Genomic DNA, 24019 nt, shown 5'->3' on the forward strand with positions numbered 1-24019 from the left:
ATATTAATTCTGCTGCTCCCCAAAACCCCAGCACATACCAGCCAGCCATTATGCACTGGATCCACCTACAGAGGATAACAATCGCTCCTCCAGGTTTTTATTACAAGACTTCCCTTTTTCCTCAGGGCTCGCAAGGAGTTTAGGCTACTTAACATCACCTTGAGCTTCAGGAGTATCAGAAGACTGTACCTGCAGCCAATAATAAAGAGATTAAAAGGCACATTGTTTCAGTACAGCCCCACCAGATATACCTCCTTTTAATTCGAAGTCTTACACCTTATTTTTAGATCTCTAGCCCAATGATTCATGTAGTTCTGACTTGTACAGTTAAAGGATTACACCCAGGAATCACAGAAGGTGACACCACTCTTCAGGCTGAACATAAACACGTTAACACCTTCTGGGACCAGTTTATGCATAAAGTCCTCCTACGCATGCAAAGCATAGCTACAATTTGTAAAGTGGGCAGCTACTTATCTTATCTGGGCCTGCATTCGCCCTTTTTACAAATTGCCTGGGGCTGTGTGTCACAGTGCCACCTCACCATGCAAAGCCTTACCGGCAATGGTTGTGAGTAAGCCACAGCCAACACCGCTGCTTCACCCCATTTGAACAGTTAGTCCCCACGGTGCCTGCTCGGCCTCTGCGTCTGCCTGTGCATCCCATTTACTAGTAGGCTGCAATAAAATAATTTAGGTTTACTAAAAAGGCCAACATCCTAGGAAGGCCACAATTATTAGTCTGAGCTTTCTTAATTACAAGGTTGAAACCCCTTGCTTTCTCCCGCAGAACAGTGATGGGGTTTGCTATTTCATAGTCTCGTTCACCTGGCAGTGGCTGCGTGACTTGCCAATTTTGCTTTCGGGACATTTGCGGAAAGTTCGGCATCCTTTTTGTAGTCGACGTAGTGGTTAACCTCTCATATAACAATACATTTGATAAATATTCATTCATCTGCACAGCAATTCCACTTATGAACCTTAATATTGCTGAAAATAGATAAAATCCAAACAACGTCCGCCGGGTTTTCAGTCTGAAATGTTGTGCCTCAGGTATAGTAAGCGTGTCACCCACCATGAGACTCAGAACATTTTCAGATGCCTGGAAAAATTCCTTTCCTCTATGCGAGTAAAGAATATACGTATCAGTCTTCTGACTTTTATTTGTGATTCAAAGGAACAATAAGCCAGGAAAAATAATAATTCCGCAAGACATCTGTTGCACAACGCACACACAGAGAGAAAGAAAGGAACTGAACGGATTCTTTGCCCTGTGCAGCGGAAGAAACAGATCTAGACGCATAGCCTGTTGAATGGAAACAAGACAGACGTGAAGGGAGAACTGCCGCCACAAGCTGCTTCTGGCAAGTAAATGCAGGAACTAGAGGAAGGAGAAGGCCTAACTCAAGAAAGAAACGAACCAGTGGCAAGAAGGATTACTTAGAACAAGGCCTAGAGTTGGTTAGAAGGGCAATGGCATATATGAAGTTGAATTAAAAAAAAAAAAAAAAGATAACTGCAAATGGGAAAGGTTCCTTAACATGCAGGCGTAGAAAAGATTAATTATATATCATAAAGGCACCGATGTCCTCCTAGCTCCGCTTCTGATTAGTCTCCAGTGAGATCCTGGGGTGCAAGCCAAGTCAGCAGCGCTGAAAATCAACCTGTTGAATTACCCGTTTCGCAAAGGCTGAGACAGGTAACCGTTATATATCGTAAAGGCACCAATGTCCTAGCTCCGCTTCTGATTAGTCTCCAGTGAGATCCTGGGGTGCAAGCCAAGTCAGCAGCGCTGAAAATCAACCTGTTGAATTACCCGTTTCGCAAAGGCTGAGACAGGTAACCGCTCGCTAAAATTCTCCATCGCCCTAGCCCCATCAATGAGAAGGGAAGCTTTCCAGGCTCCAAGATCAAAAGAGCAGGAGCTAAGGGGGAGGGGGGGGATTTGGAATACGGTGCCTGATGGCTGTTCTACTGGCCTTACTCCTGGCTGTCACCACAGCTGGTCCTTCAAGGGCCTCGATGCCAGTCCCCCAGTGATCATGAGTAATAATACCGTCGGGTTTGCGGTGTCTTGATAAAAATGCCCCCTCGTGGTCACTACAATGATTTCCTGAAAGGGCATGCAAACTACCCCCTTCCCAGTAAATCTCACGACATCGGCTTCTAACTGCTTGTCACGCTTGTGTGGTCGCATGCTTCTTCCAGCGCAGGAGGGTGAAGATCTTTGCGCATAAAAGCTTCAGCCTCTGTGGTATCTTGAGCCCTCATCTCCAAGAAAAGTAGCCGAAGCCAAAGACTGTGCCTTGTCCAGGAGTTTCCATCAAAGGAAACCTGCGTAAATAATGATCTGCTTAACAGAAAATAAACGGAGACCAAAGTTCCCATTTGAATTTGCAAAGTATTTCTGTGAATCTACCTAATCATTTGCTTTAAAAAAAAAGAAAAAAAGCGAGCTACCAAATCTGTTCCCGACAGCATGGATGCTGCGTAGTCCAGTAAGAAGTGAATTCTGTAGCTGGCAGAGTCCATGAAACTCAAACACAGTAATGGCAGAGAGACTTGCCTGAAGTGCAACTAACTACTACACTTAATTAATATTTGTTATGGTCCACACTCACCTATAAGCAGTCTGAAGAGAGACTGTTGCAATTCAGAAATTGGTACTGAGACCTGATTCACTCCCGGAAACTTTTAATGCTGTAAAGACTGCAAGTCTTTCAAACTTATCCGGCCTACCAAGGGAGTCTATAGGTCCCAGCGAGAAGGTCTTGCTGCAAGAAAAGCTTTAATTCCCGCTTTCTTTACAGATAGCGATCAGCTTGCGGACAGACGCTGTCTTCTAAATTGCTGGTGCTACGCTGTTTCACCATCTTCACCTGTTCTCTTACTCTATTTTTAGACTGCTAGGGCTTTGGGGCAGTTTTGGGGGATTTATCATCCTGCTCCCACAGCACAACAGGCTGGTCTAAGACTACAGCTCCCGGGCTGCATGGCAACCCCATGGTCAATCTAATCTCTGACATGGTTAGGCAATTACATGTGATAATACCTACGTATTGTTATACAGTCTCCCTGCTTCACAAGTATATATTGTGTTTACTCTGTCACACACACAGTCAGCTCTACAGGCCAGGAGCTGTTCTTTTGTTTCACAGCGATTCCTCCAGTGGTACGTGGGTTTCTTTTCGGGGTTATGCTACTGCTACTAGTTCTCCAACAGTGGGCAGCTCTCAGGGGGCAAAAAGCCCATTAAGAAGTAAACCCGAAATAATTACAACGTTTCTTCAAAAATCCACGTCATTTAGTGGCTGGATTTTTTAAAAATAGGATTTATATTCCTTTTACATGTCTTAGTTACACATGGTATTGGTTCCGCTCCCTGAATATGCATCCTTAAGCTTCAATATCAACATAAATACTGGTACAGCTCTGCAATGACAGCGCTTTTGCTTCTGCAAATATTCCCATGACCTGCATCACAAAAAACTCTGGCAGGTGACCCAGTTACTCCAGACTTGGTCAGTTCAGGACTTCACGCTTGCAACACAGTTAAAACCTTGTTTGCAAAACAGCGCTGCTGTAACTGGTCAAGTGGAAACCATGTGACCCGACATGTTTTTAATTGTAATGCAGACAGAACTTTTCATTGACATAGCCAAGGACTAACATATACTTCTGTTCTGATGCCAGAGGACACCAGAAATGTAGGCAGTGGAGAGGGAAAAAAAAAAAAAAAAAAAAAAAAAAGAAAGAAAGAAGGCCGCTTGGATAATTTTTTCAGACAATTACTGTCTCATCATTACTATCCCTGCTTGGAAGAATGTTTACTAGCGCCCCTAGAAGAAGAATGGAAAAATAAAATTAAATATATAGCTGAATGGAACCACAGAATAAATTACATTTAGCATAGCAATTACAGTTTCTCCCAGACTAGATGTGTTATGAACAACCTATACTTGTGTGGTCAACAAGCCTGCCTCATAAACATCCCTGTAATTAATTTGAAATATTAATTTGAAATAACAAAAACCAGCGGCAAATAAATGTAATGTTATTTTTGCTCCCTTTAACAGAGTGTTTGGCTCCTTAGCTATATACAGACAGTTGACTCGCCACAACCGATGAAGCTGAAGTCTCCAGCTAGGTAAGAAGGACTCAAGCGTGCCGGGGATGAAGGTGGTGGCAAGAACCTCCTAAAGTGATGAAAAACAAACTGATTATGGTTTATGAAAGCAATAAACAGCAAAGTAACTACTGCTCAACAGACTAAAGTGGTTTCCCCCCCCCCTTAATAACGACCATAGCTGCTTTATTCTCTAGCAATCCTGTCCAGTTCTCTTTCTTTTGCTATATCTTCCCCTTCATAAGCCTCTAACCCACAACTCTTTCAACTTTTGCAAAAGATCCTGGCTGTCTTCCAATCCAGAGCTTTCTGGAGTTTCTGTTACACACAACCAGTGTGCATAGTGGTGCTTTATGAACAGAAGTTTGGTATCTTCATAAATTCCTGGCTCAGTAAGACGGAGGGGAGCCAGAATTCTCTGTGGTTCCCTTTACAGGAGCGTCTCCATCTTTGCTCATAACAGGCTCAAGCAGCAGAGACGGATCAACAGCTTTATTCACGAAATCTAGGAAGATTCACACTCCTAAAGCTGGAGAGAAGGTGTACGTCAACTTCCCTCAACTGAGTGTTTCTTCCACCTTTATTTGAGGGGCTTTAAGCAACTCATTAAACAACAGCACATTCTTAGGCCCTGGAGGCACGCTCATTGTGCTTGTTCACTGCACCGAACAAGCTTTCATTACAGGAATAAGCGTATTAAATTTGGGGCCGTGCAATAATACATTCATAGCAATACAGTACAGTTAAGAGTACCCAACCACGCACCTCTCTTACAGGCAAAGCTTCCATTTGGGTTGACTGGAATTTTGTCTGAGTGATAAAAATACACAGCCCTGCAAACAGAACATTCATTTAAGTATTGTAAGGGAGATGGCTACCAGCAACTTGCTGTAAACTATCATTCATTCAGAAAGATATAACAATATACCAGTTTACGTACGTAACATTCATAATTCAACCGACTCGACTCAGTAGCTACAACCCTTTCCTAAATAAAAGGATTTGGCTTCTACTGAAGCCAAGAGTAACTTTTAACAGTGAATCTAAAGGGGGAAAGCTTTAGGCCTAAAATAAACGATAATAAAAAAGTCTGATATCATGGCTGTGAGTTGGAGGCAAACCCAAGGCAACACCGAGGTCCTATGCCGCTCAGTCTTGCCGTACTTAACACCCATCTTAGGCATTCATGTTTCACCGAGCGACAGAGCCTCTCCGATCCACGCGGTTCAACATGATTTTGTGATACCTAAGGCCTTTGCGGCTTTAACGCGTGACCTTAAGCATGGAGCCTCCTACGTTGAAACGGTACCACGGGATATCCAATTTTTCGTAACAGTTGACATGATACTTCTGCAAAGATGTACTCAGTCACTTAAGAGCTACATCCGTCTTTCACGTAGAAACTCTGGTTAGATGCTGCAGCAACTGTTCAGCAGCAGAAAAAGGCATCTCTAGCAGAGTGTCTAAACAAGAATCTCAATGAAGGCTACGTAAAAAGCCACCTACAATTTGGACAGTTAGACCTCTAGTATTTTTTCCTTTTTCCTTTTTTTTTTTTTCCTTTAAAGGACATACACTTAGCATCCATTCATTTTCTGTAGCGACTAGTAGTAACTCCTTAGAAAATACGTCACTATTTTTTTTTTTACAATTCTACTATCAGGAATTACCGGGATCCCTCCTTACCAACCTCATCCACCCCCACAATGGTAAAACATACGAACTTACCCATCAGCACTCAGTAAGGTGTTAACTTGGATCTGACAAGTCCTATGGTACCGCACGTTGTGCTAAAATTCTTAGCGAGACTGTTTTGTGGAGAACCAAAAGAACAAGCAAGAAACAAATCCGTGATTTTTTTTTCTTCTTCTTAAGAAGGTAATCAAGATCTGAAAGGAAAAGATGTTTAATGTGCAAGCTTATAAAAAAGCAATAAGAAAGAATAGCGTGCTGTCACATAGGTAGTGGCTTAAAAATGGGCAGTGGGTTCAATTATAGTGTGTAGAGATAGTTACAACAGTCCTTAGCCAGATGCAGTAACCAGTATGTACCGGGAATCCCCACTGCAAGCACGGACAACATGACTCTAAAGAAAAAGGGTCAAACAACACAATCTCATACATTCAGGGAATTCGGCTTCAGTTTCTGGTATTGCCACAAAATTTCTGTCTCACCCTTCATAAATCGTTCATCTCTATGCCTTAGATTTCTCATCTGTTAAAGCAAATATTTTTAAAAACTTCTTAGAAACGTTGTAAAGAATTATTAAGCATTGAAAAAGAATTTGACATGGTGTCAGGGAAAGCCTTAAAAAAAGTACACAATAGTACCAAAACTTAATACAAATAAGGAACTTTTGGTGGGCACCCTGGTTCATCCTCTGTCCAATTATTTCAGACAAGAAGCCGTCTTAAACATCGCCGTCAGTGGCATCCGTTACTTAACAAATACAAGATCACCCCGTGTTTGTCAACAAAAGCTCTCCTTAATAAGTAGTTGAAAACCAAAACAGTCTAAGCAAAAGGAATAGTGACCAAAAAGAAACCCAAGTTCACATACAGGCAGGAACTGATGAAGTAACAGTCTTGCTTAGGAGCCACTAAAGAACCTGTGGTTAGTTTCTACACTGAAGCCTTAAACTTTTCTAAGTAGCTGCTTTGCTTTTATTTGACGTTTCTAGACCTTCGCACAAGGACAAACAAAAGCACAGCAGGGTTTCCCCATTGACATCACAGCCACTGAAATCAGGGATGACCTTTAAGGCTGAACACATGCAAGATTTGAGTCTGAACATACGAACCTCTAGTTGGGCTCCGTAGTTGGGCTTCTGGCCAATCCATCTCAGCTTACTTGTTACTGAAAGGTGAACTGAAAACAACTTCAAATAAGCACAGTCTGGAGAAAATAGAGATATCACCTTTACTGAATTTTCCCCCACTTGAAGTCACGACATGTAAGAACGGGAGAGAAAATTAACACACCATCGATGACTTATTTCTCCAAGAAGAATATAATTTAGTAAGCAGATTTATAATTTTACAGGCATGTGCCAAATATTTACCCTGCATTACAGACAAGTAAACATCTCTGTACTTACGCAGCTTATCATTTGGTATAACCCAGTGATTTATTTAGTGGGTAAACAGGGGAACAGAAACAGGGGATTCCCTTGCCTTCTCATTGCTAGTACTTAGCTGTTTGCAACAGTCATTTTCCTCAAAACACGACTCCCAGAGGTATATTTTTGTCCCGTTTGATTTTCTTGACTAAATTACTGCAAACGATCACTATACAGAAAATACTGTATCCGTGATCTTCCTCCTGTTCGTGATTTGACAGTTTGGATTTTTTTTTTTTTTTTTGGTAAACGCATTGAACAAAACCCACACCGGGTTGCTTCACAGGCTCTACCAACAGCTGCTATCCTCCATAGCAGAAAAGATACAGTATTGGTAAAGACCTGTAAAACCACTCAAAACAAGTGGCGAAAATTAACACGTGCTCTACCATCCAGACAAAACCAAAAGTGAATGTAATGACCAGCTACAAGTCTTGCAAGAAATACTTAAAGACTTCCCATTTCGTATATACAATTCAGAAGCCGGACCAGCTTTCAGTTTCCGACGGTCTAATGCCTGCCTCGTTTGGGAGAGCAGAAAACGTATAACTTCAAATAGCTATTACTTCTTTAGCTTAGTTATTAGAAATCTCTGTTGTGTTGCTCACAACGACAGGTTTACGCCCTTCTGCTCAAGGAGTAGAAAAAGGCTGGGCATAATAAAACGGAAATTCGGCGTCAGAGAAATAAGAGAGGAAAAACAATCCGACAAAAATCACAACAAACATACTAAAGCAGTGCTGAAGGCAGGCAGCCAAGCAGTTACACGTCAAGCGATTCGCAAAACCTCAGCTTTTCTTCTTTGCGGGCATGCACTTGGATATACCGTTTATGATAACTTTCTGTTCTTGCCAAGTGACCACACAGGAAAAAACAGAGCAGAATTAAAACTGCAGGGACAAAATAAATTCTAGCACTTTCTAGCTTTAGTTAATGCTGCAGCAAGTAGGCGCTATGTTTTACTTTTGCCATATTACCATCAACGCACTTTGTTGGTTACGGCCAGTCAACACTTCCTATTTTAAAGCCACATTTTCAGTTACTCCCAGTTTGCCAAAAACTTTTCTTTGGAGCATGATTACACATACTGCGCCTCCGACCGATTTTTAGGAAAGAGAACAAAAATGACTCAGTCATTTCTAAGAATGATCATGGGGAACATATGCTGCTTTAATTATATTCAAAGAATTCTTAAAATTTTTATCCAGAATTTATTGAGAAACTCTCAGCTTCTTCACATTTCAGAAGCAGGGACAGCGCTGGTGTCACTGCTGGACTTTTTGCTCTTCCTTTGAAAAAACACACACCTCTGGCCTTGCGTTGAACCTTTGAAAAGGCTGAACTTACACATGCTTGCCAGACTTGCTTAGTAGCCAAAATTTTCAGCTTTCTCTCCAGAGAAACTTTCTCACTCAGAGAGTGAGCTGGATGGTCCCCGCAGCGGGCAGCTGATTGCCAGGCTGCCACACAGTAAAACTGAAACAGGGCAGGTTATTTCTCCTCTGGTTTCAGGACTCCCGGGATTTTTCACGCCATCGGTACAGAATAAAGTACCACCCAGTTTAAATGCAGAAGCAGCAAAGATGGATTTGGGTGAGAAAGGAAGATGTGAGCTATCAGAGGGAAACGAAGACAGGCAAGAGCCTGAGATCAGATGAAATGAAAAGAGATGAGGCGTGAATAACAACCAAGGTTGGGTGAAAAGAGCAGGGTGATTCAGAACAGGGTCTTCCCAGCAAAGAGGAACTGCCCAAGGACGAGCAGTCCCAGTTTGATTTCCTTGATTTCTATCAATTTCTTGAAGGTCAGACAGCTGAGAGGTCAACAGGCTGTATCTTCTGGAACAAGAGAAAAAAATCAGCCCCCAGGCTACTGTTTTGCTAAGATTCCCCCCAGAAAAATACCCAAGGTCCAGCAGCCTGGAGCCCTGAGCCCCCGGGCCACGCTCAGGGCTTGGCGCCCCAGGGGCAAACAATGGCTGAAGAAACCCTCAGCCGCAGGGAAGGGGAGTCCATGCTGACCAGCGTGCTAGGAGGCAGCAAGGAGCGCTCAACAGCCCACCGCTCCCCTCCTTCACAGCTCCGGGCTGGAAAACACCCCACTGTACTCTGCTTACTCCAGCCTGGCCCAGCAGGATTCCAGAAAAGGCAGAGCCACAGCAGAGCTGGCCGGGAAGCAGGGGGCTGCGGCTGGTCCCCCCAGGCCGGTGGTCAGGGGTGGCAGGCAGCGCAGGGCTGCAGCGGTGTTTCCCAGCCGCCCGTCTGCCCTCAGAGCGCTGCAGCGGTGCAGTCACATGCCAGCACCGTCACCGCACACGCAGCTCTCGGCCCCCCCAGCCCGCCTCCGCCACGGACTTGACGGCAGGAAACCCTCCCCGGCGTGGGAAGCCCGGGGCCACAGCTCCCCTTCACCCCGCCGGCTCCCCCCCCTGGGGAAAGGGCACGCAGCCCCCACAGCCACTCTGCAGTGGGCAGATGGAGAAATGCGAGGCTGCAGCCCCCCGGGGTGGTCCTGTGGGAGAGGAAGACGCCTGTTTTCACAGGAGGGGGTTACTGCTCAGACCGAGGTGCCCCCTACAGCCATTTGAGTTCCTCTGGGGAGAGGGCACGGAGTGCCTCCAGCCCAGGGCGGCTATTAGCCCCTCGGCTGCACACAGATACATAGCGCACAACCGCCACGGCTTCTCGTTTACTGGAATAATGCATGGGACCAGGCTCTTTATAAGAAGTGTGATGAGGTAATTACAAAAATACAGCTAGGAGTTTTTGCTTGTGTTTTTTGGCTAAAGAGCTTATGTCACTAAGTATTACGTAAAGGCAGTATTAATAAGCCCCCTCCCTCCCAAAGTCAAGATTAACAATTTCAAGATACTTTTTTTTTCCCCCCCTTTGCTTATTACTCATTAAGGCAAAAACTAAGTATTCTACTACTCTCTCTCTCTCCAGGGACATCCATTGCAACAGCAGAAGTGTAGGTGACTTCACATTAACTGTTTCTTTGCTTATACCTAACAGGTAAAACTACAGGAGACGTTCATTCCTGCAATGGAATTTCTTGCTCAAAGTGACTAACCACACACAATTTCTAGACAGAGCCGCTCCTCTTTAAGGAGACTGATCATGCATCCCTCACCCCTTCCATCTGGACCTCCAAGCCACACATACAGCAACCAGCTAAGAAAGCAGATAGAAAACAGCAAAGTTTGCAGGAAGTCTGATATCAAAGAGCCTCCCTCACTGAGTCTTTACGCATGGGTATCTTCCCTTTCAATCACTTTAACAGAGGACTTGCTCCATAAACAAAGGAAAACATTTAAGTTGTATTATTGCAGTTCGAACTTTATTTGAAACAGCTGAAATCTAATCTGCATACTCCTGGGGCAGTATCGAACTTCTGCAACCTCCAGGGAAACTCCAGAACAGTGATGTCACTCTGCACTGGGCCAAGCGTTGAGTCAGGGCATATTAAGATAAAGCGTGTAATCTCACCTATGCTGGATCAAGTCCGAGAAACTAGTAACCTACATTCTTCCTAAACATTCTTCTTAAAGCCCTAAGAGTGAGGGAAAAAAAGAAGTAAGAGCAATTAGAAGATAACTGCAAAGCAAGAGTAAAAAAAAGAAAAAGTCTGTGTAAAGGCATATACTTTGATATCCATTAGCTAGGTTAGCTTGAGACTAGTTGCGTAAATGCATGTGCTGACATAAAGGTTAAGGGCAAAACAGCCCTTAACAGTCTTGGAATACTCAAGTGGAAGAATTTGTTTAAAAGCATGGTAATATTACAGGGTTGTAGACTATTACAAAGCACTTGCTTTTCATATTTGCTTTGCTATTTATCTTATCACCTACTTCAGCTTTGATTCCTTCAAATTCATGATGGATTTTTATTTACACAGGTGCTGAAGTTGTATACACACTGTAACTGGTACACAGGCTGGACAATGTTTAAATACCATGGTTTTAACACAAACCTGAGGTAACCATTTTATAAACTCAAGGTGTAGTTCTGCTAAAAGCCACTTAAGTAACATGGGTTCTGTTTCTTAATTTTAACCTGTGGCTAAACCCAAGCCTTGCAGTCTAAGTTTTGGGGTTTTTTTGGAGGGGAGAGGGAAGAATAAGACCTCTCAAACCCACTAAGGCCAATTTTCTAAGAGATACTTTACACTTGAAGCAAGCTGGAAACCAGAGGTAATAAGGAAAAAAAACCTAAGTATATTGTGATAAATACAGTCATGCTTTCTCCACAAGTTTGGAATACTAGCAGCAAGGAGAACGCTAGAGAATGAAGACCTTACAAGATACATGCCTCCTCTTATTCCTTTACAGTCCTTCGGTCTTGTCACTAGGGTTTTAGGTGCATGCTTAAGATAAACAGCAATTCTGAGCTCTGATCAAGCCAAGCAACTCATTTTAAAAGAATTCAGGGGTATCTGTTGTCTACATAGCAAACTGGGACTTCAGCGTCAACGCAGTTTGCAAACCACGCTCTTCAGAGGGCATTAATTCAAAGCCCGGAAATACTAGAAGGAGGAAAGCAGTGTTCCTAGTCTCCTCAAATTTACTCTAGCATGACATTATCATTTCGTAGAACATCTATTTTGTGGCACTGCCCCCCCGCCTTACATTTGGTTTAGTTGTTTGGGTTTTTTAAGCAGATCCCATCTGCATTGAAAAAAGAGACTGAAGATTTTAAATTTCTCTTTGGAAGATAGTATTTTACAGTACATACAAAAATACTCTGGAAAAAACATACAACTTCATTTACAAAAACACCAAATTATAAAGAAATTACAATAGAGAGAGCATAACATTTGTTTCTTATGACCAGAATTTCTCCCCACCCCTCAGAAAACCCTAATGCACTTAACTGGGTAAGCAGTGTTATCAGTTTACAGAGCCAGACCTAAGACTACTACAAGTGTTCATGTAACCATTTAGAACAGCTTTCAGGGTTTATCTGAAACCACTTTCTGCATGCCAGTTGCTTTCAAGACTGCAGCTTGCAGGTAGGTCGTAGTGTCACAACAGCCTCGGCTGTCGCAATGTTTAAGTACATCTTCAGCTGTGTGTTCCGAGTTTAGCTTTACTACCCAGTGGCAACAAAAAAAAAAACCCTCGAGTCTCATGCTGGAGCAGTCTTAAGACAAAAATCAGATAACATGGCATGGGACACGTCTATCATCTCCATACCTTGGTAGCATCCTCTGCTGCATTTTCTTCAGTATTTAAATTATTTATGGGCCTCCATGGGAGGCAATACTTGTGTAGTGCATGGCTGTGCTAGACAGTGGAAAGCTACTAGCTGAGGAAGCTGAGCACCATTGTGATAGATGCACAGGAGTGTATGTGCCAAACGGGAAAATAATTTAAGATAAGAACAATATATGCACATGAACTAGGAAAGCACAAATGAATACAAACATGTTCATACACACTTGAAACCGGAATGTGGTTGCAGTGACTAGTTAACCCTGTTTACATACATTCTGAATCCAAGTCACAGGACAGGTTGTTTTTTGCGGCTTTTTCAAAAGCTGTTTCATTCAGCTAGCGACAGTTAAGACTTTTAAAAAGGACTAATAAGGATAACTGTTACAAGAATATGCAAAAAGTAGTTCAAAAGGAAGCAAGCATCTAACAATGCTATAAAATAAGACCATGATTTCAACTGGCCAATTGCAGTATGGCAACAGTAGCCTTCCATACTTTGTTAGCAACCACAATACACGTTGATAATATGGACCGCTAAACAAGTGATTATCACCTTTACCTGAAGAGATACCGGTTACCCATTAAGGGTAAGTTTGATGGATCTTTTAATAATACGAATACTATTTGTTGGAACAGGAGATGAAGAATCTGGTAGTTCTTTACTGGAAAGCCTCTACAACACACAAAAAGATGCCACAGAAAAAAAATGGAAGTTTCAAATTCATTAATACAGAAGTAGCAGCAGATAAACCCTTTCCTAGCTGAATATAACAACATTCTTTATGTACCAAAACAGTATGGCCCAAAACCAAATATTTACAGAGAAGGGTTTTTTTTTTCACCACACCACTTGTTTAGTTACCACCAGTTTACAGAGGAAGAGCATTTTCCCCTCTGCACACTTCTTTCCTGGCATCAATTGAGATAATTATATTCCTGAGGGGGGAAGTAAGTTGCAAGCTGCTCGACAGCATAATAGAGGAAAGCTACCATCTTCTCAGATCCATGGATCGGGAAAACAGAGTGTCTCCACTGTCCAGATTATTTCTAGTCTTATAACCCTCAATTTCACAACATTTTAAATGACACAGAAGAGTTAAAGCCACTTATACACTTCAAAGCTTCCAAGTGTTGTCACAGAAATCAGTACGCAAGTATTTAAGATTATAAGAGCCCAGATCACCTTATGGAAGATCTGCAAGGGCTACAGATCTTTTTGCTTAAGAAAAAAATCAAATCAGGAAACAAACTGCGTCAGTGTTTGAGTGCGCAGAAACATGCAAGTTTTTCAAGTTCAATAACTTGGAAGCTTTGGCTTCACTTTTGTGAGTAAACCTGGAAGGTCGTTCTTCAGCTATTCAATTTGGTGAAAGCACGACAGGCAAAAGCTTACCAGCTACTTAGAACCACTAAGTTTACAGGGATTAATAGTACATAAGTCTTTGTACATAAAAATCAAAATTCTAGTTTTGCTTTACCTATGAACAAAGGCACAATAAATACCTGTGATCTGGTGGTGTTGATGATTGGGATCAGCATGGATTTTCCTCCAAGGACACCCTAAAAAAGCCAGAGGGGATTTATTAGGCAATATTGTCAAATTCATGACCTGAGAGACAGCAAGGTCTGGCAGCTAGGATACTTAAAAACTAAATACATACATGCATTGACAACCTCCGCCTTGGTTTTTGATTCCCCGCCCCCCCATAAGCACACATACAGCATTCCAGGTATTTCAACCTTCACTCTACCAACAAGACCACGTCTGGATTTGAGGGTGTGCCCTCAAGAGTTTATGCTTCAGTAGCAAGCTACACTAAATATAGAGCTCCCTATCCTCCCTTTGAGAGGCCAAGTGCTTTAGTCTTTATAGTAGTTCTAGTTTACATCAGTGAATCAAATGGTTTAAAAAAAACTCTGATTCCAAGCATGGCAAGAAGCTAGATACTACCGAATCATTTAGTAGTAACATTAAGAGATAGGTCATACAGGTATAATATTTGGGAAGTGAAGACTGAAACAAGTTAAACTAAAAAGCATGGTTTTGTTTGCATCAATAAATGTGTAGAATACTTATGTGAGGTAGTCTAGGCACTAGAACAGTCCATTCAGCTTTTCAGTTAGTACACTGAATAAAACCACTTCAAAATTACATTTTCCATAGTCCTTCTCCGGACATCTTCCAGATTGCCACCATCTTTGAATGCTGAGTCCTGGCCAGTTAACTAGAAGAACAGAATACAGAGAGTCAAAATAATCGCTATACTAAAGTTACCTTCATATTTGGGTACAGATGCCAGTCAACACATAAATGCATTAGTGGCCATTCTTAACATTTAGACAAGACAACCGTTACCACACAGGAATCTCAAGCGTCTCAAAACCTAGAAACCTGTACTCAAAATATTCAATACTAGAGAACAGTTCCGCAAGTTAATTCTTCACAAGTGTCAAAATTGAGGTTTTTTTCTAGCTGTTCTTTGCCTCTGCCTCAAATCAGAGGTCAAGCCACAAGAACAGCTATTTAAGGAGGTTGATACATAGCAATAAAACAAATCAAGCATTAATCTACAGCTTCCACAAAACCAAGATTTAACAAGCAACTCCATGCTGTCATTTCAGCAGTGGACAACCTAGTGAGTAGGCTGCCCATTTCTAAAGCAGCAAAACTATCACTAGGCATTCAAAAATCATCCGCCAGAACAAGATTAGCTCGTACTTTTACATTGGTAAGATTCATATCCTCTTCACTTTGAGATAATTTTTTTCTGAATTGTTTTAATAACTGCTTCCAAATGAGCCAGTTCATTCAGCAATTGGTCAGTGCAGTAGTATATAAGTACAGTAGTATTTAGAGACCCTGCCACCAGACCAGAAACAGTCACTAGTGACAGATCTTGGAAAAAATTAATAGCTATACATTATATCCAAGACAGTTACATCTACATCCTAGTAAAACTATCATTATGCTTAAATTTAGAGTCCTGAATCCGTTGGCAATATCTATATATGCATTTCTTCTCAGTTATTTCATTCATTCTACATCAATAATTAATACTACTTCAAACCCTCCCTGGCCTAGCTCCCCCTTCCTTACCTTTTCTCCATCAACGGTTTTTTTGGAGTATTCTTCCAATGTAGGTGAATGAGATCCGTTAGAGGTCGGTGAATAAGGTCGTTTTGGTGCAGCATTCTTAAAGTCCATAATTGGAGTCCCGTTCAACTCATGCTGTCCTTGGACAAAATGCGCTCTGAGTTGAGAAACCGCGTTAGGTCCTGGAATGGCGCAGCCAATTGGAGGTCCAGATGTTCTTATTGCAACTGCAGCCTCCATTTCTGCAGGAGACACCGAGCTTTTAGACTTCAGCCATGAAATTAAAGACTGCATTCCACCCACTACTTCAATACGTACTTGGATCAATAACAGGAACGGAGAGTCCCTTAGGCACTGATGGCACAGCTACATGAGGTGCCTTCTCTCTATTGTTAGCACCGTTAGACCTCCCATACACAGCATTTCTGTAAAAGTCAGACGCTAGAGTTATAAAATGCTAGCTTGTAAAATACTATACATTTCATTTCCAGAAAGTTCATGCAAGACAAACGTCTACCTTCTTAGCTCATTGTCACAGCTCTGCTAAACAACATGAGCTCACAGGCAATCTAGCACCAGATCTTAATTTTGCTGAACTTCAGACCGTGAATTTAAACTTCAGCATTTTCTTTAGTGAGTCTCTACGTTTACCAGCTTAGTGTATCCAGCACTCTGTGCTGCTTTTAATGAACATATCTGCTCTACCCCTACACGCACCCAATTTCTTTTTTTGGCATGCTCCTCCTACAGTACCAAACGGTCTGAACACAGCAGGCATTACACGTTTGGTAGTATTGGGCTGTTACTCTCAAGATAACACATTCCTCCTGCGCTGAAGTAGCTTATGGACAAACAGACTTCCCATGAAGTGACAGACCTTTTACTGCCCGAGTTCTCATACTGCTCCACTAAGTCAGCAGCAGCTCTAGTGTTTCTGTGATCAAGATCAGCACTTCATTAGAACTTAATACTGCTTGGCATTAACCATACTTTTTGTTAGAAAGAACAGTTACCTACACATAAAATACTCGGGCTTCAAGTTACACGCTGACCTAAGGGGATTTATATTCGAGATCAAATAACTTCTCTGTTATCAAAGTTGTTCTTCGTTCCTAAGTGTTCGCGTACATTAAATTAATTTTTTCAAGGATTTCCTTAACCCGTCTCCCCCCACGTGCCCAAAGGAGATGCCAGCTTTGTTCCTGAAGCCATTAGAGCCCTCCACATGTTTATGATCCGCACCGATTCAAACAAGAATTTGTTGAATTGACCTCATTCACATTGTGAGTCAGTTAAAAGCAGCTTCTTCACAGTTCTAAGGTTATGGTGCCAACCTTTCTATCTCTGCTGTAGAGGTGTCCAGTTTAGTTATCTTATTTAACAAAGAGGTTGTTCTGGAGTCCGTGTCTCTGGAACCGTCCAAACAGCTTCCATCTGAAGAAGTCCTTTTGCACTGAAGCCCACTAGCATTTTGACTGATATCTGGCATGCTTTGCTGAAACAACAGTTAAAAAAATAATGAACTCTTCAAGTAATTATTAAAGCAAAAAAGAAAAACATTGCCAGAAGAGCCAAATTTTTATCATACCTTCTTTCTTTTCTGTAAGGTTTCTGCAGGCAAAAAATAGTGGAGATGCTTTCTCTTCACATGAGCCGCCTCAATCTTCATACCTTCCTTTAGCACGTTGAGGTTGTTAGCCTGTCTGTAAACTAACATGAAATTTGGTGTTGTAGCTTAGTGGGGATGGTTGCATTAGGTATTTGTCAGAGTTAGACGTGGTTTCTTTAGAAACAGCAAGCCTTTAAGTCTGTCCAGCTCAAACAAAGAGCAAGAAGTTTCCAGCCTAACTGAACATGAAATGCTACCCAAACGCTCCGCATGTAGTCTCAAGAAGATGAATGTGACCCAAGATGCCCATTTCATATCCAGTACAGACCAGATACGTAACAGCTATTTAAGTTCAAATATGTGCTCAGTTACAGCTGTGGTTTGCTAATCATGCAGCTCACATCTGAGTTGATTTTAAACCTGAAAGAGATAACGCTCCCTAACCATTAGTTTTCTGGTTGAGAATAGATCTAGAGGACTTCCTGAACCAACCCAACTGTGCACAGCTGATGAGAGACCAGACACCTTACTCAAGATTCAGACTAATTTTTTATTTGGTATTTAATGTGGTGATTGTGGTTTTTTGTAACAGTTCTGTAACATCATATAACTTCTCAGTAGTTTAGACGTTAAAAGTTTTATCTGTCCAAATAAAACTGGATTTTAGGGGCATCTGACTTACGAGAATCACTACAGTTTAAAGAGGTTTTTCTTAGCTGCCTGCAAACAGCCTTTTATGCAACTTTAAAATGCACAGCAGTTATTACAGAAGTCACATTTAGACAAGCTTATCTAACAGGCCTGTCATGAGCATAACTAGAAAGTCAGCTTACTAACATACAGAGTGGGAATCAAAGTAAGGACATGCCACAAAAAGGCTTATAAGTCTTTCTACAGGAGACCTAGAAGTGAAATAAAAGCACAGATATGAACATTCACACTTAAATAAACAGTTGCTTTAAAGTAAATTCAGTAATGTTTTTATGTAAAAGTGAGATAAAGTTCACTTAGCAAAAGCCTCCCAAACAGTGAGCCTTATGTTCTTGAGCTCATCAACTTGAAGTTAATCTTTGCCCTCCAAAAAATATTCTCTCGGAGTCAAGGCACATGATAAAAGCTTTCTTGCACATAACTACCGGTCACCGTCACATTTGACAAAGGATTTCACACCTCTCAAGAAATACCTTTTCTGTTCAGTCTCTCTGGATTCAAACCCTGTATCTGGAACATACTACAGGCTGTGCTTCACTAAACTAAGAGCACACAGCTATACTAATACAGTTTGTGCACAGAAATAAGGGATTTCACGTTAGTTCTAGCCTCTTAGCAGTACATAAACCTTGGTGACATAATTTACATTTGCCACAACATTGAAACACAGTGCCACTGGATGTAACGGACAAGACAAGCATCAGTACAGGTAACAGCGCAAGCCTGAGGAAGTCACCCCACCTGGCCTGGAACTCGGACGAGAGTTTTGATGCATTTTTCTGTGCTTTTCTCATATCCCAAAGCATGAGCTAAAGAGAAGGTCAGGTTTTACTGCATTTACTCATGTTGTCTGAGCAAGACAACACACAGCTCATGCTGGTACTACAGCTAAACCCTTCATGAGCGCAAACAACCATTTCAAGGAGTCCACTGTTTAGAACTCTTTGTCCAAACACACTTGTCACTTCAGAAGAGTAACCCGATTCCTTTAATTCTTCATTACAATAGCTAGGCATGAGCCTGACAGCACACATGCACTTCTGAAAGGCACAAGAGCAGTCGGCTTGGGAAGAAGTAAACAGATTATGGAAGACACCTATACTTTCAAATGACTCCTCACCCCAACCCCCCTTTATTCTAGCATTATCTAACACCACTTGCAATATTACTTTATTTCGACGTCTATCAAAAGTAATAACAGAAGATTAACATGAAGGTTACATTCAAGACTGCATGTAATTACAATGTGACAACTCACTGACTTTCAAAGTTCCGGGATCATATCATACACAAACTGTTCTTTTGGAAAAGTACTGTCAACAGGCATTAACAACTTATTTTAGAGCCCAATACAGTTAATTCCCACTTTCAAAGTTCAGCAACTGACAACTGTTTTTGACAAGTGTAGCTACACCCAGTAAATGGACATCTCCTGGCTTCACATCTGACCGTCCGCTCCATGAGATGCGGTTCCTTTGTGAGTGTGTTTACTATGATCTGCAGAACTGTTATTTCACATATGGTATATGGCATATGACTGTAGTACACACTTCTGCTTCAAGATGGACTGACTTTGCCAAAGTATCAAAATAGTCCATTTTTAAAGCTAATCTTCTATACGTTGCTCTCTGTAGAAATATCTAATAGCTAATACCAGAAGGAAGCACAATTCGCTTTGTGAAGCATTTCTGCTAGTATAAAAAAAAATGAAGCCTTACAAGACTAGAGCAAAATATAGGCTTACCTGTATCTGTGAATGACTGTATAACATAGGTTAAATCAATGTTAACACTTTCTGCATTTTCCACCTTCCTAAACACGATTCCAAGAAACCACATTGACACATATCCACTCCTAAAAAGACAGATTCACAAGTCTATCATTTATGCACAGTTATTTGGATGCCAGTATCTACTCTCAAGGAGGGATTAAGCAAAACAGTTTAGCTGTACGCAGCAATTAGAGTCAGCCCATACTTAAGTTCTCAGACTACTTCTCTCTGAAGTTCTCCCTTCTTTAAAAAGATCTTACATGCTCAGAACCTTGCCTGTCAGAGCTCGTACCTACAACGCTCTAGGTACGTAACTGAACATCTCTCACAGATGAGCTGAGGTGAATGAATATAGACGCGTTACAATACATTGGCCAAACTGCATTTCAAAAAAAATAATGAAACTCACTGTTTAGAGGGTTCTTGGTTGCCAGGGAAAGACTGAGGCTTTACATGTGCAATAGTTATAAATTCATTCCTCTCCAAGTTCCCAACCAGCACACGAATTTTAGATTCAACAAGGCCAATCCTAGTAAGAACAAGAGATATTTACTCATTTTTAGCTGTATCCAGCACAGTAGTTCTATGGCTTTTTATATAACACAATGTTAATACAAAAATGCTAACCCATCAATGAGTAGTAAGTTTCATTCAGCTAAGCAGATACAAGATTTTTATATCACACACACTGTAGTTTGAGATGTTTCCAGTGACACGAGCTTTAAAGTTTCCAAAGACATGGGTAAATAAGTTTAACTTGTGCTCTTAACAGTTCAGATACAACACTTCAACCTATAACCTACGATGAAAATATCAACAAGAAGCAGATCCCAGCACCTCTGGCTGCATTTCGAAGTGCAGCAAAACTCCTTTTTACCCCAAAGATCAAGGAGAAGAGCAGTTCAGAAAGGGCTCAAGCACAACTGTTCAATTACACCTGAGTAAAGATGCAATTCTTCCTGCAGATTGATCAGTGAAGAGAGTTTACCTTCTTCTAGCCAAATTGAAGAACATAGTTCCTTTAATAAACAAATGACCTAGTCAACACAGTCTCATCAGAAACTTACCCAAGAAATGAATCATGACCGCAAAGGCTTTTCATTTAAATAAAGTACTGGCACTTTACCCTTTTACCAAAAACACTGCTAACTTGGAAAGCAGTCAGAGATCTGCATGTTCTTCAAAAGCATCTTATGTCGATGAAGAACAGAGATGTGCTATCTACTCCCAAATCCACTCGAGCTGGCGAACTAAACTTGTTCTTACGGCAGACAAACTGAAGCAAGTTTATCTTCTGCTTTTTGGTTTTCCCAGATGCAAAACTGAGCCCCGTTTGCCTCCATCTCTGTCACTGCAGAAACATCAGCTTTTACTGGAGCCAGAACTTTCCTCATCTTTATTGTGAGATACAGTAAGCTTTGTTCACTTAAAAACATTTCACATTAAAAATTATTTGGCTCTAAGCCCCTGCCCATAACTCACTGTATACCTAACTGTGACTGACATCAAGCTGTAGCCGATACAATTTTTGAGTGAACATATTAGAAAGTTCAGGTTAAAGGTATTACCTATTAGAGCTATTTTTAAACGTTAAGTAAGCTGTCTTTTAGAGGTAGCGCAAGAATTAAATTATTTGCCTTAAAGAGGGACATATTTAGGGACATGGTTTAGTGGGCATGGTGGTGTTGGGCTGACGGTTGGACTCGATGATCTTAGAGGTCTCTTCCAACATGATTCTATGATTCTATGATTCTATGATTCTATGATTCTATGATTCTATGATTCTATGATTCTATGATTCTATGATTCTATGATTCTATGATTCTATGATTCTATGATTCTATGATTCTATGATTCTATGATTCTATGATTCTATGATTCTATGATTCTATGATTCTATGATTCTATGATTAAGCCAGACTTTGAAGTATAACCAAGGTGCCCTCGGAACAGGGATCTGCTACACAGGGCTATTTTGCTTGCTTATTTGAGCAAAGCAGGCAGAGTACTCATTTCTTAACAAAGTGTGCAAAAAAGTTTGGAGACCACTGCTTTATAAGTCAGTAAAAGATCCAGCTCTCCAGCATCCATTACACATCTGATTACATCAAGTAATCCCTGTTTGCTTCAGTCTCTGCAACAAGGAACATCTTCCTAAGTGAAGCAGTGTTGGGTAAGCAGTCTCCTTAGACTCCTTGCATCTGCTTCTCCAGATGACGCGGAGCATCTGACCTTCAGGCACAGTAACCCTCTTTGTTCCTTCCCATCACGACTCGGATCTTTAGGTTAACTTCTTTAACAGCAAGATTTACATTAACTTCCCTAGAAAGCTTTTAATTTTGCTAATGAACTGTCTACGTGGTATTGTATTCCACGCCTAGTTGCACAGTTTAATACTTCATTTGTTAATACAGTTAACAAAAATGAAGTGCAACATTGAATTGAGTTTCGATTATGTATTGAACCCACATTTAAAGCAAGACTTACCACTCTAAGTGATGGTCTTCAGTAAAGGCACTAGCAGTCAGCACAATATAATGTCTAGAAGAAACAGAAAATAACCATACTAGCTCAGGACTTTATATTCCCTCAAGTGAAACCAAAACTGTCTCAAATGTATAGAATATGACTTCCAGACCAGACAGATTATATCCTGTATTCAGCATAGTATTAACTGAAGAAAAACCGATTACATCCTTTAGAATTGCATTCTGCTATATTCTAAATATCATAGTTGATTTTTTCCTAATAAAAACAATGTCAGAGGCATAACACATACAGGTTTTTTTATATACTTATCCTTACCAAAATTCATACGACTACCTCCAGTTTCTGAAAAACAAACATTGCCATCTTCTATTTAGACTCCAAGTTAAAACTCACTATGCTAACCAGTAAGTAAATCATTTCAAGTTCAGACAACACATTTAATACATACTTGTACTTCTGAAAAAAGTTCAGTGGTTCAAAGAGTTTTGGCCAGTCTGACTTTCCTTGGAGAATCTCATTTGTAACCACAAGACCTACAATTAAGGTTAAAAACCTTATTACCATTTTGTTTAAGACTAGCAGAGCATGATATAAAATTTACAAGATAAAGATTTTGAACAGTAATTGACAGATCAAAAAGCAGGAATTCCCTTGACACAATGCAGGTCTACTACAACAGTTCATTGTAAAACTGGTCCCTTATTGCCTGCAACAGGCGTACTTCCCAGAGACCTATTCTGCCTAAAATGGCAGAACACCTCGCGGAATATAACCAGTTCAGATAACGTGGCTTCATATAGCGAGAATTATACTTCTTAACCAGTTAATAAGCATGGAAAGAACTTTACCATGTTTGAACTCCTCTATCATTACGGCTCGTGTTGATGTAGATACATTGTATGTAGAGTTCTGCTGTGGATAGGCTGGGGTGATGATAGGCATTACATGATATCGGTCTGATGGGTTCACCTATGATGTTAAAACAATTCTGCTTAGCATCAGTTTAGGTTGGAAGAAAGTTTAAAGGCTTCTGAATTCAATTTCTACATACCCTAGGGTCCCATACTGGTAAATTAAGATTGCTCTCTTCAGGTTGTTTCAGCAATACAGGATTTGGCCATTCCCTGTATAAGAAAAGCCAGTAACTAACTGTCCATTTAAAACTCCGCCATGTAATTCAGGGTAGGATTGAATGTTGTCGATGTAAGTCTTATATAAAGAACTACCTCTAGAACTTTCTTTATGCAAATTAAAATAAACAATAGCTCTTACCATTTTGAAAAAACCAGGAAGAACTTGTTAACAAGAGTAGAAGCCAAAGCATTCGGATAGAGTTGACACGTTCTTGCTACTAGCATTGCCCAGGAAACCCCACCAAGAAATCCCAGCATGTTGGAGTAGATGCCACGTCCTAGAATGGATACATTATAGTTAGCCTGTAGTCTTTCAATACCCAAGTATGTTCCTTCAAATTTACAGCACCAACTTCACAATCTATAGAATCCTTAGTACACTTGAGCCTCAAAGGCAGCTATTTTTGCAGTGCAGTGAGGCCAAAATTGTTGGTCCTTACAGTGATGAAAGAGAGAATCATTACCACACCACTTCCCAAAATACTGCTACTCTGAAATTTGCCTACACCGCTACAGCTACTGCTTCACTCCGACTTCCCTTAAGAAAGAAGTTCTGCCATTCTTCTAGCACTTAGAATCATAGAATCATTAAGGTTGGAAAAGACCTCCAAGATCATCAAGTCCAACCGTCAACCCAACACCCCCAGGCCCACTAAACCATGTCCCTAAGCGCCTCATCTACACGTCTTTTAAATCCCTCCAGGGATGGTGACTCAACCCCTTCCCTGGGCAGCCTGTTCCAATGTTTAACCA

The 24019-nt window shown here is 41.1% G+C and overlaps 1 protein-coding gene across 1 annotated transcript in view; it reads right to left on the reverse strand.

Annotated features, from left to right (window-relative positions):
* Positions 1–13032: 13032 nt before the first annotated feature.
* PAPOLG (poly(A) polymerase gamma) overlaps positions 13033–24019 on the reverse strand; it is an 89947-nt gene continuing 78960 nt past the window's right edge. Inside the window, exons 10-23 of the mRNA XM_009319635.1 lie at positions 23406–23544; positions 23185–23257; positions 22982–23102; positions 22582–22666; positions 22131–22184; positions 20053–20172; positions 19617–19726; positions 17141–17262; positions 16887–17047; positions 15871–15977; positions 15556–15794; positions 14612–14683; positions 13962–14018; positions 13033–13131 (exon numbers count right to left, since the gene is read on the reverse strand). Coding sequence (XP_009317910.1) covers positions 13033–13131; positions 13962–14018; positions 14612–14683; positions 15556–15794; positions 15871–15977; positions 16887–17047; positions 17141–17262; positions 19617–19726; positions 20053–20172; positions 22131–22184; positions 22582–22666; positions 22982–23102; positions 23185–23257; positions 23406–23544 — 1559 coding nt within the window. The remainder of the gene's footprint in view (positions 13132–13961; positions 14019–14611; positions 14684–15555; positions 15795–15870; positions 15978–16886; positions 17048–17140; positions 17263–19616; positions 19727–20052; positions 20173–22130; positions 22185–22581; positions 22667–22981; positions 23103–23184; positions 23258–23405; positions 23545–24019) is intronic.

This window comes from Pygoscelis adeliae, unplaced genomic scaffold (assembly GCF_000699105.1).
Source record: "Pygoscelis adeliae isolate BGI_AS28 unplaced genomic scaffold, ASM69910v1 Scaffold122, whole genome shotgun sequence".
In the NCBI taxonomy this organism is placed as follows: Eukaryota; Metazoa; Chordata; class Aves; order Sphenisciformes; family Spheniscidae; genus Pygoscelis; species Pygoscelis adeliae.